We start from the raw sequence: 12,404 nt of genomic DNA, 5'->3' as shown, positions 1-12,404 counted from the left end.
TAAAGTAATTAATATTTTAATTCATATTTAATTTTAAAGAGTTTAACAAGAACATTAAAATTAGCTGAGCACTAATTTTAACCTAGTCTGATAAGTATTTCTGCTAAAAATAAATAGAAAAGATCAAATGCAATGTACTGGTTGTCTTATAGCAGAAGACATAATTCTGGGATTTAGTGATGAATATAAATAAATATGATGATCAAATTATTAACATCTGAGTATAAAAGGAAAAATATGTAAATATAATTTAATTACATGAAAACTACATGGGACTTTTGTTAATTGTTGTACTGAATAATTCCATTCTCCTGTTGACTACCTATAGCACATTCCAAAAATAGTGTCCCTATATCATGGATAATGATATAGTAATCAGAAATAAGTAAATTCTACTTAATAGCAGAAATTAACAATACTTAAAGTCATGTTATTGACTATAAGGGAAATCTATCATAAAGAGCCATATTCTGCTCTCCATTATACTGACGTAATGCTGCTGTTAGGTGTGAGCAGAATTTTCCCCATTACTGTATTGCAAAAATTGCTATATAATTCTTGCAATTAGATTAATATGTCTGAGTACTTGTGTTTTAGTTGTCATCAGTTAACCTTTAGTTTCCTTTCTATTTAAAACTGCACCTACATTTTGCATCAAGATCTAGATTATATGGTAAGAGAGTTTAATATGTGCAAACTGATTCTGAATCAGTAGTTTCCATTTATTATTAGTACTCAGATTTGTAAGGGATCCACAGTACCACAAGATCAGCTCCAATTTTAGCTTCATAAAGGAAGACATGCACATAGTCTATATTTCACACTGGTAATCATCAAAAACATGATGTTTCCTGGTTTACTGTAATTGACTTTATTAATGACATTTGTGGTGTTCTCTCTACTTGAAGGGCTAGACTGTGGTGTTTAAGCCACATCTCTGTTTACAGAGCTGTGCAGAGCCAAAATGCCCAGAAGGAGCATTGGAAAGGATTGGCGGATGGTGCAGATTAGCCCCTTTTGGTATTGTGGGCAATGCAGAGGGGACTGGGCCACTGAAACTCCTTACTTGCATACAATCTAGCACAGAACGGAGAATATTATGACCATAGTCATATTAATTATGGTAAAACAGTAATTGTCACATATTTTTGCCTTTTTTCTCTTTGTGAATTGTCTATGATTTTTGCAAATTTATTCATAAATTAAAAATTAGTTTCCAAATACCTGTGGTAAATAATGTGTGCTCTGTAAGAAAGCTGCAGTAAATATTCAATTGTGATATTCAAAGTCTGAGAGGTGCTGATAATTTTTGATTGAAGGGATAAGTCACGAGTAGTATCTTGTCCCAAACTTTTGTCAAAATGAGTGAGATAAGAGATTGATGGAGAGATAAGGGTGATTGTGTCACCAAACATGTTACCCCCTAGGATGATATCTCAGAAATGATGTTATGACCTAAGCTTTTGCATTTCCAGGGTCTGGCCTTACCCCTTACATCACCTGACCCACAACTCAAAGGCCCACCTTACCTAGTGAGGGAAACCAATAGGATTTGGTGTATGGCCCCAGATCCCTAAACCATTGTCTGATACGTTGCACCACTCATAGAAATAATAAACAGATGCTAAAACAGTGACAAAGCTAACATAAAAAGAGAGAGGTTTAAAATATATGAAAAGAAACACCCATCTGTATTACCTGCACACATTCATATGTGATGTTACAGTACTTTCAGAGAAATAAAAAGAAATGTTATCATATCCCCATACATACATGCAAAGCCTATATACACTGTTCTGCATGTATACAGGACATACGCAAGACATACCCTAAAGTACAGAGACAGGCATATTTGTTTTTCACTAATTTTTAGAGAAAAAAACAAAAATGTGCTAGCTTAAAAGAACTATATGTGAGAAATATACATTTTTGTTTATTTTCTGATTTGCTACCAGTGCTACACATTATCTAACTTTAGACTAAAGCTGAGTAACGATGGAAAATTCAGGCTTTGTTTAAACTTTTTTCGGTAAAAGAGGTGATAACATTTTTGACTGTTCACACTACCCACAGTCCCCATTTTGTAAATTAAACCTGTAACTCTGCCACAATTTAAGTTAGTCATAGACAGAAATACACACAGGCATCTTATTTTATTGTGTTTTCAAATAATAGAATGTAATTTTATAAAAATGATTAAACTTGGATTTAATAAGTAAAATAAAAATAATGTTAGAGAGCTATGGAAAGCTTCTTTTTGTAGTTGGGTAGCAGCAAATACAAACAAAACATTATCAATGTATCTTAAATGCTTTAGCAGTACATATTTTGCATTATGAATGTATTTGGCTCATTTAGCGAAATACAAATTACAAATATAAAGCATGAGCCCCATAGTACAAACTTCTCACAAACACATATCTCACATTAAAATACATACCCGCAGATAATTTGTTTAAAAGGAAAACTGAGGCCAGACTGCTTACAAGAAAAAGCTGACTTTCTTCTTGACTTCTTCAGGGTTGTCAAAAGACCTCCTTGCAAGGCTAAATCTAGCCTAATACTTCTTGTCTACAGACACTGAGTCAGTGTGAGGTTAAGTTTTGGGCCCATAAACTGTGAGCAATGCACACAGGTTTACAGACCATCTTCCTCTGCTCACCCTCTCTCTTTACACAAAAGTCACATTGGATTAACATTTCAGAAACATGGGGGAAATTGCACACCAGTTTTTGTGCAAAGTTAATGCATTATACGGAGAGGCTTTACCAATTTTGCAAATACATACAGGGCCCATATGAACATCAAGAGCAAACCAGTACAAGTTCGCCCAAACAGAAACACAGGAAATTAAGTTAGACATAGACATCCATAGGAGTACAAAAATGCCACTTGTAGATATACATGATTTTATAACAATGATTTCAGAAAAATAATAAATTTACACAAATTAATTTAAAAACAGTTGCACCAAACCCTTTGGTTTTCCTCTGCAGGTAAGTGGGGTGTGTTTGGTTAACACTTAGATTGAAACATTCCTTTACTACAAACATCCATTTTTTCATTTACAGATCTTTTTGCAAATATTTTAAAGCACCTTTTTTCTTTCTTTTAACTTTAACTTTTTCATGCTTTTAGCTGTATTTCTTTCTCATTTCTATGGGTTGTGCTGCTTATCAGTCTATTGGTTTCCCTCCCTAGGTAAGGTGGGCCTTTGGGTTGGGGTTCAAGTGGCAATAGGATTAGCCCAGACCCTGAAAGAGCAACAGTTTAGCACCATTTCCAAGACATTGTCATTTCCTGTGAAATCATAGCCAATTACATCACTTCTAGTGAGGATGTCATCCTTATCTTCTCTCTCCATCAGTCTCATTTTGTCATAAATTCGGGGAAAGATACTACTATTGCATGATATGAACAAACATAACTGAGAATCTGGTTTCCAGCGTGAATACTTGAAATTTCAAGTTAGAAATTTGCTCTCTATGAATATTTGCTGATATTTTCTTGAAATTGAATTCAATTATTCTACTAGTGAATACATTCACTAAAATATTCAAAAGGAAATTTACACAGTGGAGGTTATGAACAGAACTGAAATTAATTTTGTTTTTGTGATTTTTTACTCAGTTTTCTGAGGTATTCACTCAGCTCTAGTTTACCTTTAAATGAAGAACACTTAATATCTACAATAAGGAAGTTAGGTGCCCTATGCTCTTTGAAAATCTCACGAGGCATCTAACTACATTTAAGCACCTAACTACATTTAAAAATCTGGCCCTAAGTCACATTTTCAAACATTAATGAGACTGGGGCATTTAATATGCTACAGCAGTACACTGCAGTGCTGTAACTCTACCAATATAGGGCTTCAGCGTAGATATGCAGGACAGCAATGGGAGAGGTTTTTCCGTCACTGTAGTTAATCCAGCTACCTGAGAGGCAGTAGCTAAATTGACGTTAGATTTCTTTTGTCAACCTAATGCTGTCTACACTAAGGTTAGAGCAGCATAGCTACATCTCTCAGAGGTGTGAATTTTTCAAACCCTTCATAGATGTAGCTATGCTGATGTAAGTTTTCAATGCAGACCAGCCCTTAGGTACCTAAGTCATTTTTGAAAGTGACACTTAGCCACTTTTGAAACTGTTTACCCTTTAATATGTTATCTATTTGGAATATAGGAATATAGTGTTGTTTAATCTTCTTTGTATGTTTTAGAAGAGAAATGAATGCCAACAACTCCAGCAAGGAATGCGTCTTTGAGCATGTTGATACCATAATGAAATATCTCCAGCTAGTGATCTACATACCTACTTTCATTCTTGGTTTGATTCTCAATTTGCTAGCCCTATGGGTTTTCTGCTGCTTTTGGAAGAAATGGACAGAATCATCAATCTACATGATAAACCTTGCTCTTATGGATCTTCTTGTTCTTTTCTCTCTTCCTTTCAAGATGTACTACTCCATACAAGAGGGGCGGTGGTTCTTGTGCACATTTATGGAATCTCTGTATTTTGTCAATATGTATGGAAGTATTTTCCTTATTGCCTGCATTAGCTTGGACAGATATATTGCTATCAGGCACCCTTTAAAAGCTCGGATTTTCCGATCCCCTAGGAGGACAGGCATGATATGCTGCTGCGTTTGGGTTATAGTTTGGCTTGGCAGCATCCCCATACATAACTTTAAAAACACTGATAAGTTCAACTGCTTCCACAATATGTCAGAGGAGACATGGAGCATGCCAGTCATCTTTTCTGTTGAAATCTTTGGATTTCTCATCCCATTTACTGTGATGGTTTATTGTTCTGTTAAGATCATCCAGACTCTTCTAAAATATAACAACCAACAAGAAAAGAGGGCTGAGCAAGTTACCAGTGTATGGATCATTGCAGCCAATCTCATAGTGTTCATGGTTTGCTTCACACCAGTCCATCTGGGAATCTTTCTACAGTTCCTGGTAAAGCGGAACATCATTGTGGACTGCAGTGTAAAACAAAGTATTAGCCTCTTCATTCAGCTGGCGATGTGTTTAGCCAACATCAACTGCTGTCTGGATGCCATCTGTTACTACTTTGCTGCAAAAGAGTTTCGCAAGAAAACTTACTTCAGGGATTTAGCAAAACCATTTTCTGTCTCTCAGACTAGCGTTAGATGATTGAACTTCATGCTAGAGAATAATGTCGTTTCCTCAGATAAAACTTGTCAAATAGATATCTGACAAAACTGAAGTTTATTGCTTTGAAGTAAGATTACTGCAGTAATCTTGTGTGTGTGCATGCATGTATTTAGGGGGAGTGACAGAATGTGGGCATGCATGCAAATGTGTGTGAGAGCGCATATGGACATAGAAAAATATTGTAAGCATTGTAAAACTGAACATCCTTCTTTTCTTTGAAACAAAACAAAAAAATGTAAAAAAAAAAGAACAAAAACAAGATGGCTCAGAGGCATAATAGGAAAGAATTTTGTCATCTCAAACTGTAAAATGTCTGTTAAAAATCTGAAATAAACTTGCTAAAGTAGAAGAATCCTTGTAGTACAAGTGTCCACTGAAATCACTCATTCACCCCAAACCTACCCTTACTGAAATAAACAAAAACTGTTAGGGATGGATCGAAAGCAGAACTATTTATCTGAAGGTCTTCTCCATCTTTGGAGGTAACTGTGTGCACAAATTAGGCATGCATTTTGAGTGTGCAGTTGTGCACTTGGCTTATTAAAAAACCACAACTTAAGAGTCCAGTCAAAATGTAGTCATCATGACCACTATAAGTTATCTGGTCCTGGCTTCTTAGAGTGACAATTTTCAGAATATCCAACAGGAGCAACACTAGTTTGGGATTTGTGAATGTTTCATTATCACAACTTTTCAAACGAGCGTGGGATGTTTTTGCCATTTTGACATGAATTGCCCATGTGAAAAAATGAGACTAGTGCTCTTATTGAAACATCATATAAAAGGAATTGTGGTATAATCTAACTTATTTATACTTAAGGCAAAGATATAGAACAATACATACAAGAAATTTGCTGCCTGCCTTTGCATTGTTTAACTTTGATAAGAGTATTATAAAGGCATATGACTCACGCTGCTATAATCAAAGAGACTTTCAGTGTTTAAGTTATGGTATTTATTTTTCATGACCTTTTAACCCCATCATAACAATTTGCTCTTCCTGACTATTCACATAAGAAGTTTTTAGTACTTGGAGTAAACCAGTTTTTTTCAAATTTGAAAAGAAATTGATTTCCCTGAAAGGGCACAATTGTACTGTTTTTAAAAGAAAATTGTATAGGCAGTTGATCAGTTGTATTGTCTAACTGGATGCATGCTGTAGCTGTGTTTATTTATGCCTCTATCGGATGCATATATGTTTGACCTAAGATGCATTAGCCAATACTAGAATGACTATAACTATACGTACAAAGAGCTCTATTGCACACGAAGGGCTCTATTGTAACTTGCATTTGGGGCAGATGGGAAAGCTTCTCTGCAGTGGCGGATCCCAGAGATAAAATGTGGCTTTCTTTGTGCTGCAGTTTCAGAAACTCATATTCTTGAGGATATTATGAGTCATTTCTGCCTCCATCAGCTATGTTACTTAGTAAATTGTCAGCTAAAGATTTTTGTGGGCAATAGGGTATTCTTATTTTTTTTTAATTAATACATATCTTTATTTTAATTATAGGTTAGAAAACCATATCTTCTTTGAATTTCTTGGGATGACTCTCCAATGTCATAACACTTGTGGGCTCATTTGCATCCTTCAGACTGTATTACTGCTTTCAATGCCTGTACTGGACATTTTCTTTTGAAAACAGTTTTAAAAATTAGATTTCATTCTCCAGGACGAAAATGGGGACTCACAATTGTGGCAGTAGAACACAATTGAATCACCAAAAATAAACTCACAAGAAGAGAAGAAGAGGCCACCAACTCCACAAATTTCAGACAACTAAAAAAATAATGGAAAATAATTTCTAACTCTATAATTTCTTTCACCCTAACCACTTTATTTCCTGGAAAATCCCATGAGTTCCATTACTCCTCTTTCATACTATGTAATTATCTGACAACTTATATTACAATTTAAATAATTTAGCACTCTTTTAAAATAAAACATAACATTTTAAAAGTTATAGTCATAGAACAATATTGATCCTACTTTAAAAAGTCTTGTTTATTTTGAAAATTAAATTGAGAACCATCTGTATGAAAATTCATTTTTTGTTTTTTCTTCAAGAAGATCCTTCCTAAGTGTTGCTGATGTAAGTAACAAAGATACTGGAGGCTCTTTGTAACTAGGAGAAGCAAAACTGAAGAAATTCAGTGTTTCTCAGCCTAAATAAATAAATAAAATCCTCTGGCAGTCAGGAAGGACAATCTCTGATGCAAGGCCACTGATCAGAGCTAATGCATGTGATGTCAGAGCCACTGCAGAAGGGTTCTGTTTAGTAGATTTTTTTTTTTTCACTTATCACCAGAGTAGCAATACCTGTTAGGTTTAAGGGGGATAGGTGCACAGATTCAACAGGCCAAGGAAGGAAATATTTGGTTGTTCTCACAGTTATAGGGAGAATCTTGACTTCTGGAGCCTGCCAACACCAGAAAGAGTACAGGCTGGACATCCATATATTCATACCACTGGCCAGAGAGTCCAGGTTGCGCTCTGTCCCTCAAATGCAGATGGAAGTATGCAGGGTGCAGAAGTCCATAATCAGAGGACACTCTTGAGGAGATTAAGAGAACTCTCTGTTCAGATATGCAAGGATTGTGTTTCTATCTGTAGTGAGAATTCAATTTAATTTTTAAAATTAAAAAAATTGTGGTCTGTCTACTTCAGAAAATTGGCAATAAAAATAGCATCATGGGATTGTGTCTGAATGTTTTGCTGATCAGATTTGCTCTGTGAATAAAAATATAGTTTTCCTATTTGCTAGTCTACAATTTCAGGGCAAGATCTGAAAGTCAAGCTGGGTTATTTCTTTGTTATTGCTGATCATCGCCAATATGAAAGATTTTGCTGACCCAAGATACTTTTATATAACTCCCTTGTCTTCAAATTATGTCTTCAGTCACACACGTAGATGAAAGCAGAATGTGGTCTGGATTTATTCAGAAATTCATAGCAGTGCTGACTATTTATGACCAATAGGAATTTAGAATATTCAAGCAGATCTGGTAGTACTATTCAGCAAGGAGATGCCATTTTGGCATCATCACTTTTCAGAGATGAACTGTACTTTTAGAAAAATAAAATCAAGATCAGTCTTTGTAGCTAAACTTTCAATTGTTTTAGTTATTATTTTGAGTGTAGTTTCCTTTAATGTAAATTGTTGTTAATGATTGAAAATCTTATGAAAAAATTAAATAGAGAAGCTCCAACCCCTGAAATCTACAACTACTATTTGTAAAGTTTTGTAGTTGTGTGTGAGTTTTTTTTCTTTTCTGCTTGAAGCCCAGACACACCATTTCCCATTTTGCAGACAGAGACAAACGGAACTGGCTGCCCACAGTAATCAGCTGTCAAGATTCAGAGGCAGATTAAAGTACAAGAACACCTCTTTTGCTCAGCTCAGCAGTCTGAAAATTTGTAAGATACACTTTGAATAAACTTTGATATTAAAAAAAAAACACATTGATCTTTCTGAGTCAATGCTTTTTGCCATTTGAACTTTCAGGTTGCTCTGAGCAAAATGAGAAGAGCTTTTCCTCCTAATGTTTATGCCTAACACATTCTGCCATATATAGTCACACTAGGAGCCTTAAATTCTTGCACAACAGAAACTCCCACTATGGTCCATGCCAGGTGTATTAAGATGTTAATAAAGTATCATCCTGATGAAAAAAATCAGGTGATGACAGAAAAAAAGTAAGGACCTATTTAAAATTTCACATTTTCAACTCTGCTTTCCTCTGCAATCTTGAATAAAAGTTGATTCAAATAACTAAACACTTTAATAACAGTCTGTATTTGATCTGAATTCTTTTGAATGAGATACTAGGTGCTTGTGTTCATTTGGTTTTATCTGTCATGACCCGACCCCCCCTCAAGTCCTCTCCAGTGTCACTGCATTCCAAGATACAGTCCCCACATCTTGTAAGCGGGACCTACATTCTTTGTTCCTAGATGTATGACTGTAGCATTTGGCTATAAAACATAAGTTGTAAAAATGAGCCCACCTTTCTCAGTAATCCAGATTGGTCCATCTCACTGACCTGTCCCCAGCATTATTTACCACTTCACCAGTTTGTTTCATCTACACATTTTATCAGCAATGATTTTATATTTTCTTCCAAGCCATTGATAAAGGTATTGAATAGCATAGGATCAAGAACAGATCACTGTGGGACCCCATGGGAAACACCCTGAATGGATGATGATTCCCCATTTACAATTACTTTTTGTGATCTATCCATTAATCAGTTTTTAATCCATTTAAGATGGGCTATATTGATTTTGTATAGTGCTATTTTTTTATATTAGAATGTCATGTGGGAATAAGTCAAACACCTTACATAAGTCTATTATATCAACACAGTTACCTTTATTAACCAAACTTGTGATCCTGACTACCTAACCTCCTCTCCACCCATGTGCCATTCAGCTGAGACACTTTTGCTGACTACTGCTAGATTTGATAATTTTGAGGCAACATATTCTCAATGGAGATTCCCTGACTCTAGAACTCACTTTATCAACTGGTCAAATGAGCCAAAGACTATTGATCTTCAGAACACAGTGAAAGGACCATCTATTTTCTCAGGTATATTTGTCTGAGGTTGGTTATTGTGTTGAGGGTATATAGTTAATGGTGGATGACTTTCACTATTGACAGTAGCTAACAAGTATTTTTGTGATGGGTGCTTTTACAAGGTAAATAAATATGTATAATGAAAAGTACTTTAGGCCCAAACAAGTGTATATTTTATGTGTAATGTATTTATATTGCTACATTCCTCTCTTCTGTTCCTTAGGCATGCAAATTACATTAGCTTAATTCCTAAACTCCCTGCCTGATTCACCTCTGCATTTTATGATGATGTAACTGACTTAATTCCACTATGCCATGCATGTGGTGAAACAGTGCTTTAAGGGAGGATCTACATTTGAGTCAAAGGATGGATATATTTTCCCTACCTAGCATCCTTCAAGCTGAAAGGTGCTATTACAAAGAGAGGGCAGAAAGCTTTCTGTTGTCTTTGCTCTTTACACAACAATATGAGGAAATCACAGGCAGGACCGGCGCCAGGGTTTCTCATGCCCTAGGCGCACGGCCATTTCGCCGCCCCCCGCAGACCAACGGACCCTCCGCAGGCTTGCCTGCGGCAGGTCAACCGGAGCCGCCTGCCGCTCCCCCGGCAATATGCCGCCCCCTCAATAATCCTGGTGCCCTAGGCGATTGCCTAGGCTGCCTAAATGGTAGCGCCGACCCTGATCACAGGCACACAAATAGGTTCCAAATAACCATGTTTATTAACTCTATACAAACATGCAAGGCCTAGTTATGTGTTTAAGTAATGTGCTCCTTGGCAACCTACCAGCAACTTTTTAAATACAGAGTATAGTTAGTGCCAGTAGAGGGCTCACAGCTATTTAAAGATCTACTACTCTGTTCCTATAGGCTACAGCCATTAGTGTGAGAACTGTGGGAAGTCTCCCTTATAAAGAGGGGGTGGAGAAGGGAAATGTCACCATTACAGAAAATTTGAAAGTGGCTATTATAGAGTGAGGTGAACAGTGGCTATTGTTACACAGAAAGGGAAAGTGGCCATTACAGTTTGCTGATGGCACCTCCAAGAGCCCAAGGCCTGCAAGATCATACTATTGCCAACTCTTGCCATTTTGAGGGGAGTGGTTGGATTTCAGAGGGTCTCAGAGCACTTCTGGCAAAGTTCAGCACGCTAGAAGCTGGCAGAATCTCTCCCCTCCACTGGCCACTCTCACAGGAGGGTTGAGGAGACAAGCGAGTAAAGGGACCTGCAGCTCAGCACAATTTCACCGGTTCCTCCCTTTCTATGAGAAAAACAAGCTGTCACCCCTGCAGCCCCCAGCCTGGGGAGAAGCAAAGGGGGTGAAGAACTTCTACTGGAGAAGCCCTCCAAGCCTGGGAAAGTGGAGATGGGACCCTGCTGCAGCCCTCAGGCCTAGGAGAGGGGGCTGAAGAACTCCAGAGGTGAGGTTGGGGGGAGGCTGAATTGAGGGGGGGAGCAAAGGGGTCAGAAGTGAGAGCTGGTGAAGTGATGGGAGCACAAAGAGGCTGAACTGAGTGGAGTGCGGGGGGGGGGGCAGCAGAACAGATGGAGGGCAGGATTCATACACCTAACCAGCACACGTGGGAGAGTGCACAGACCTAATTAGAGGGGGCAAGAGCTCTTCAAGAGAGAAAGGCCAAAAACACATCACAGGATTGTTGTTTTTTTAAAAAAAAAAAAACTCTTCACCTTTCGGCCAACGTTCATTCTGAGACACGCCACCAACTGTCTCAGCCCCACGTGGCAGAGGAACCCGCCCAGCCAATGAATGGGTGGGGGCGGGGCACGAGAGGCTGGCCGCCAACCAATGGGGTGATACCGCGTGGAGACAAAGCGCGAGGCGGGGGGCAGCGGCGGTTGGCCGTTCACAGTTGGCGCGTTTAGCAGGCTGAGGTGGACGTAGACTGGCGGTTTTGAGGCTTTCCCTGTTCACGAGGCACCATGGTGGGGAGCGGAGCCTCGGGGACGCGGGGTTTGGACGATAGGGTGCCGCGGTGGCGGGGCGGAGTGGGGGAGAAACCAGACAGCGGGCTGGAGGGAGCTGCAGGCGGAGTTGAGGGGATGCGTTGCGGTGAGGAAGCCGCGGCGGCCGTTAGGGAGAATGGGAAGGGCAGCAGATTTCGTGGGCGTGAAGCGCTTGAGAGGAGAGTGAGGTGGAAATGGGGGGAGCGTAGGCTGTCAGTAGAACTGTAGCAGTGCGAGGGGAGTTTGTTGGCCTTTGGTGGTTGGCTACCCGCCCAGGCAGAGGCGGACAGGGAGTCTGGGTTGTGTAGCGCGCTGCACCGTGGTAAGGGAGGACTGAGGCCGAAACGGAGCACATGGGGAGGCTGCGGAGGGCAGACTGAGGGGAAAGCGCGCGTGGATGGATGGATATTTGCGCGCCAACCAAACCCCCAGTATTCTGCGCTTGGGCAAAGTGCTCCGTTTCCCTACGTGGGGAGGAGCGCGCGCAGCCAAGCGGGAGGTGCGAGTCTACCCGGCAGCCAATGGGGTTATATTACATGTGGCCTAGAGGCGGTTGGCGGGCACAGTCTGGGAGCACATTCAGTATTTTGAGGCGGAGTATTTCGCGCCATAGTGGGGAGCCATTGGGGCAGAGGTCGCGAGGAATTGAAGCTGGGCCAGTGGTGTTGAAAAGGGGAC

General features: G+C 39.0%; 1 protein-coding gene across 1 annotated transcript; it reads left to right on the top strand.

Moving 5' to 3' along the window:
* Positions 1–4,226: 4,226 nt before the first annotated feature.
* Positions 4,227–5,215, top strand: LOC116839919 (G-protein coupled receptor 55-like). Its single transcript, XM_032806203.2, has one exon. It carries the CDS (start codon positions 4,227–4,229, stop codon positions 5,157–5,159), a length of 933 nt encoding a protein of 310 aa, XP_032662094.1. The 3' UTR covers positions 5,160–5,215.
* The last annotated feature ends 7,189 nt before the right edge of the window (positions 5,216–12,404 follow it).

This window comes from Chelonoidis abingdonii, chromosome 8 (assembly GCF_003597395.2).
Source record: "Chelonoidis abingdonii isolate Lonesome George chromosome 8, CheloAbing_2.0, whole genome shotgun sequence".
Classification (NCBI taxonomy): domain Eukaryota; kingdom Metazoa; phylum Chordata; order Testudines; family Testudinidae; genus Chelonoidis; species Chelonoidis abingdonii.
The sequence above is the reverse complement of the archived record's forward strand: the minus strand, read 5'-3'. Positions and strand labels throughout refer to the sequence as shown.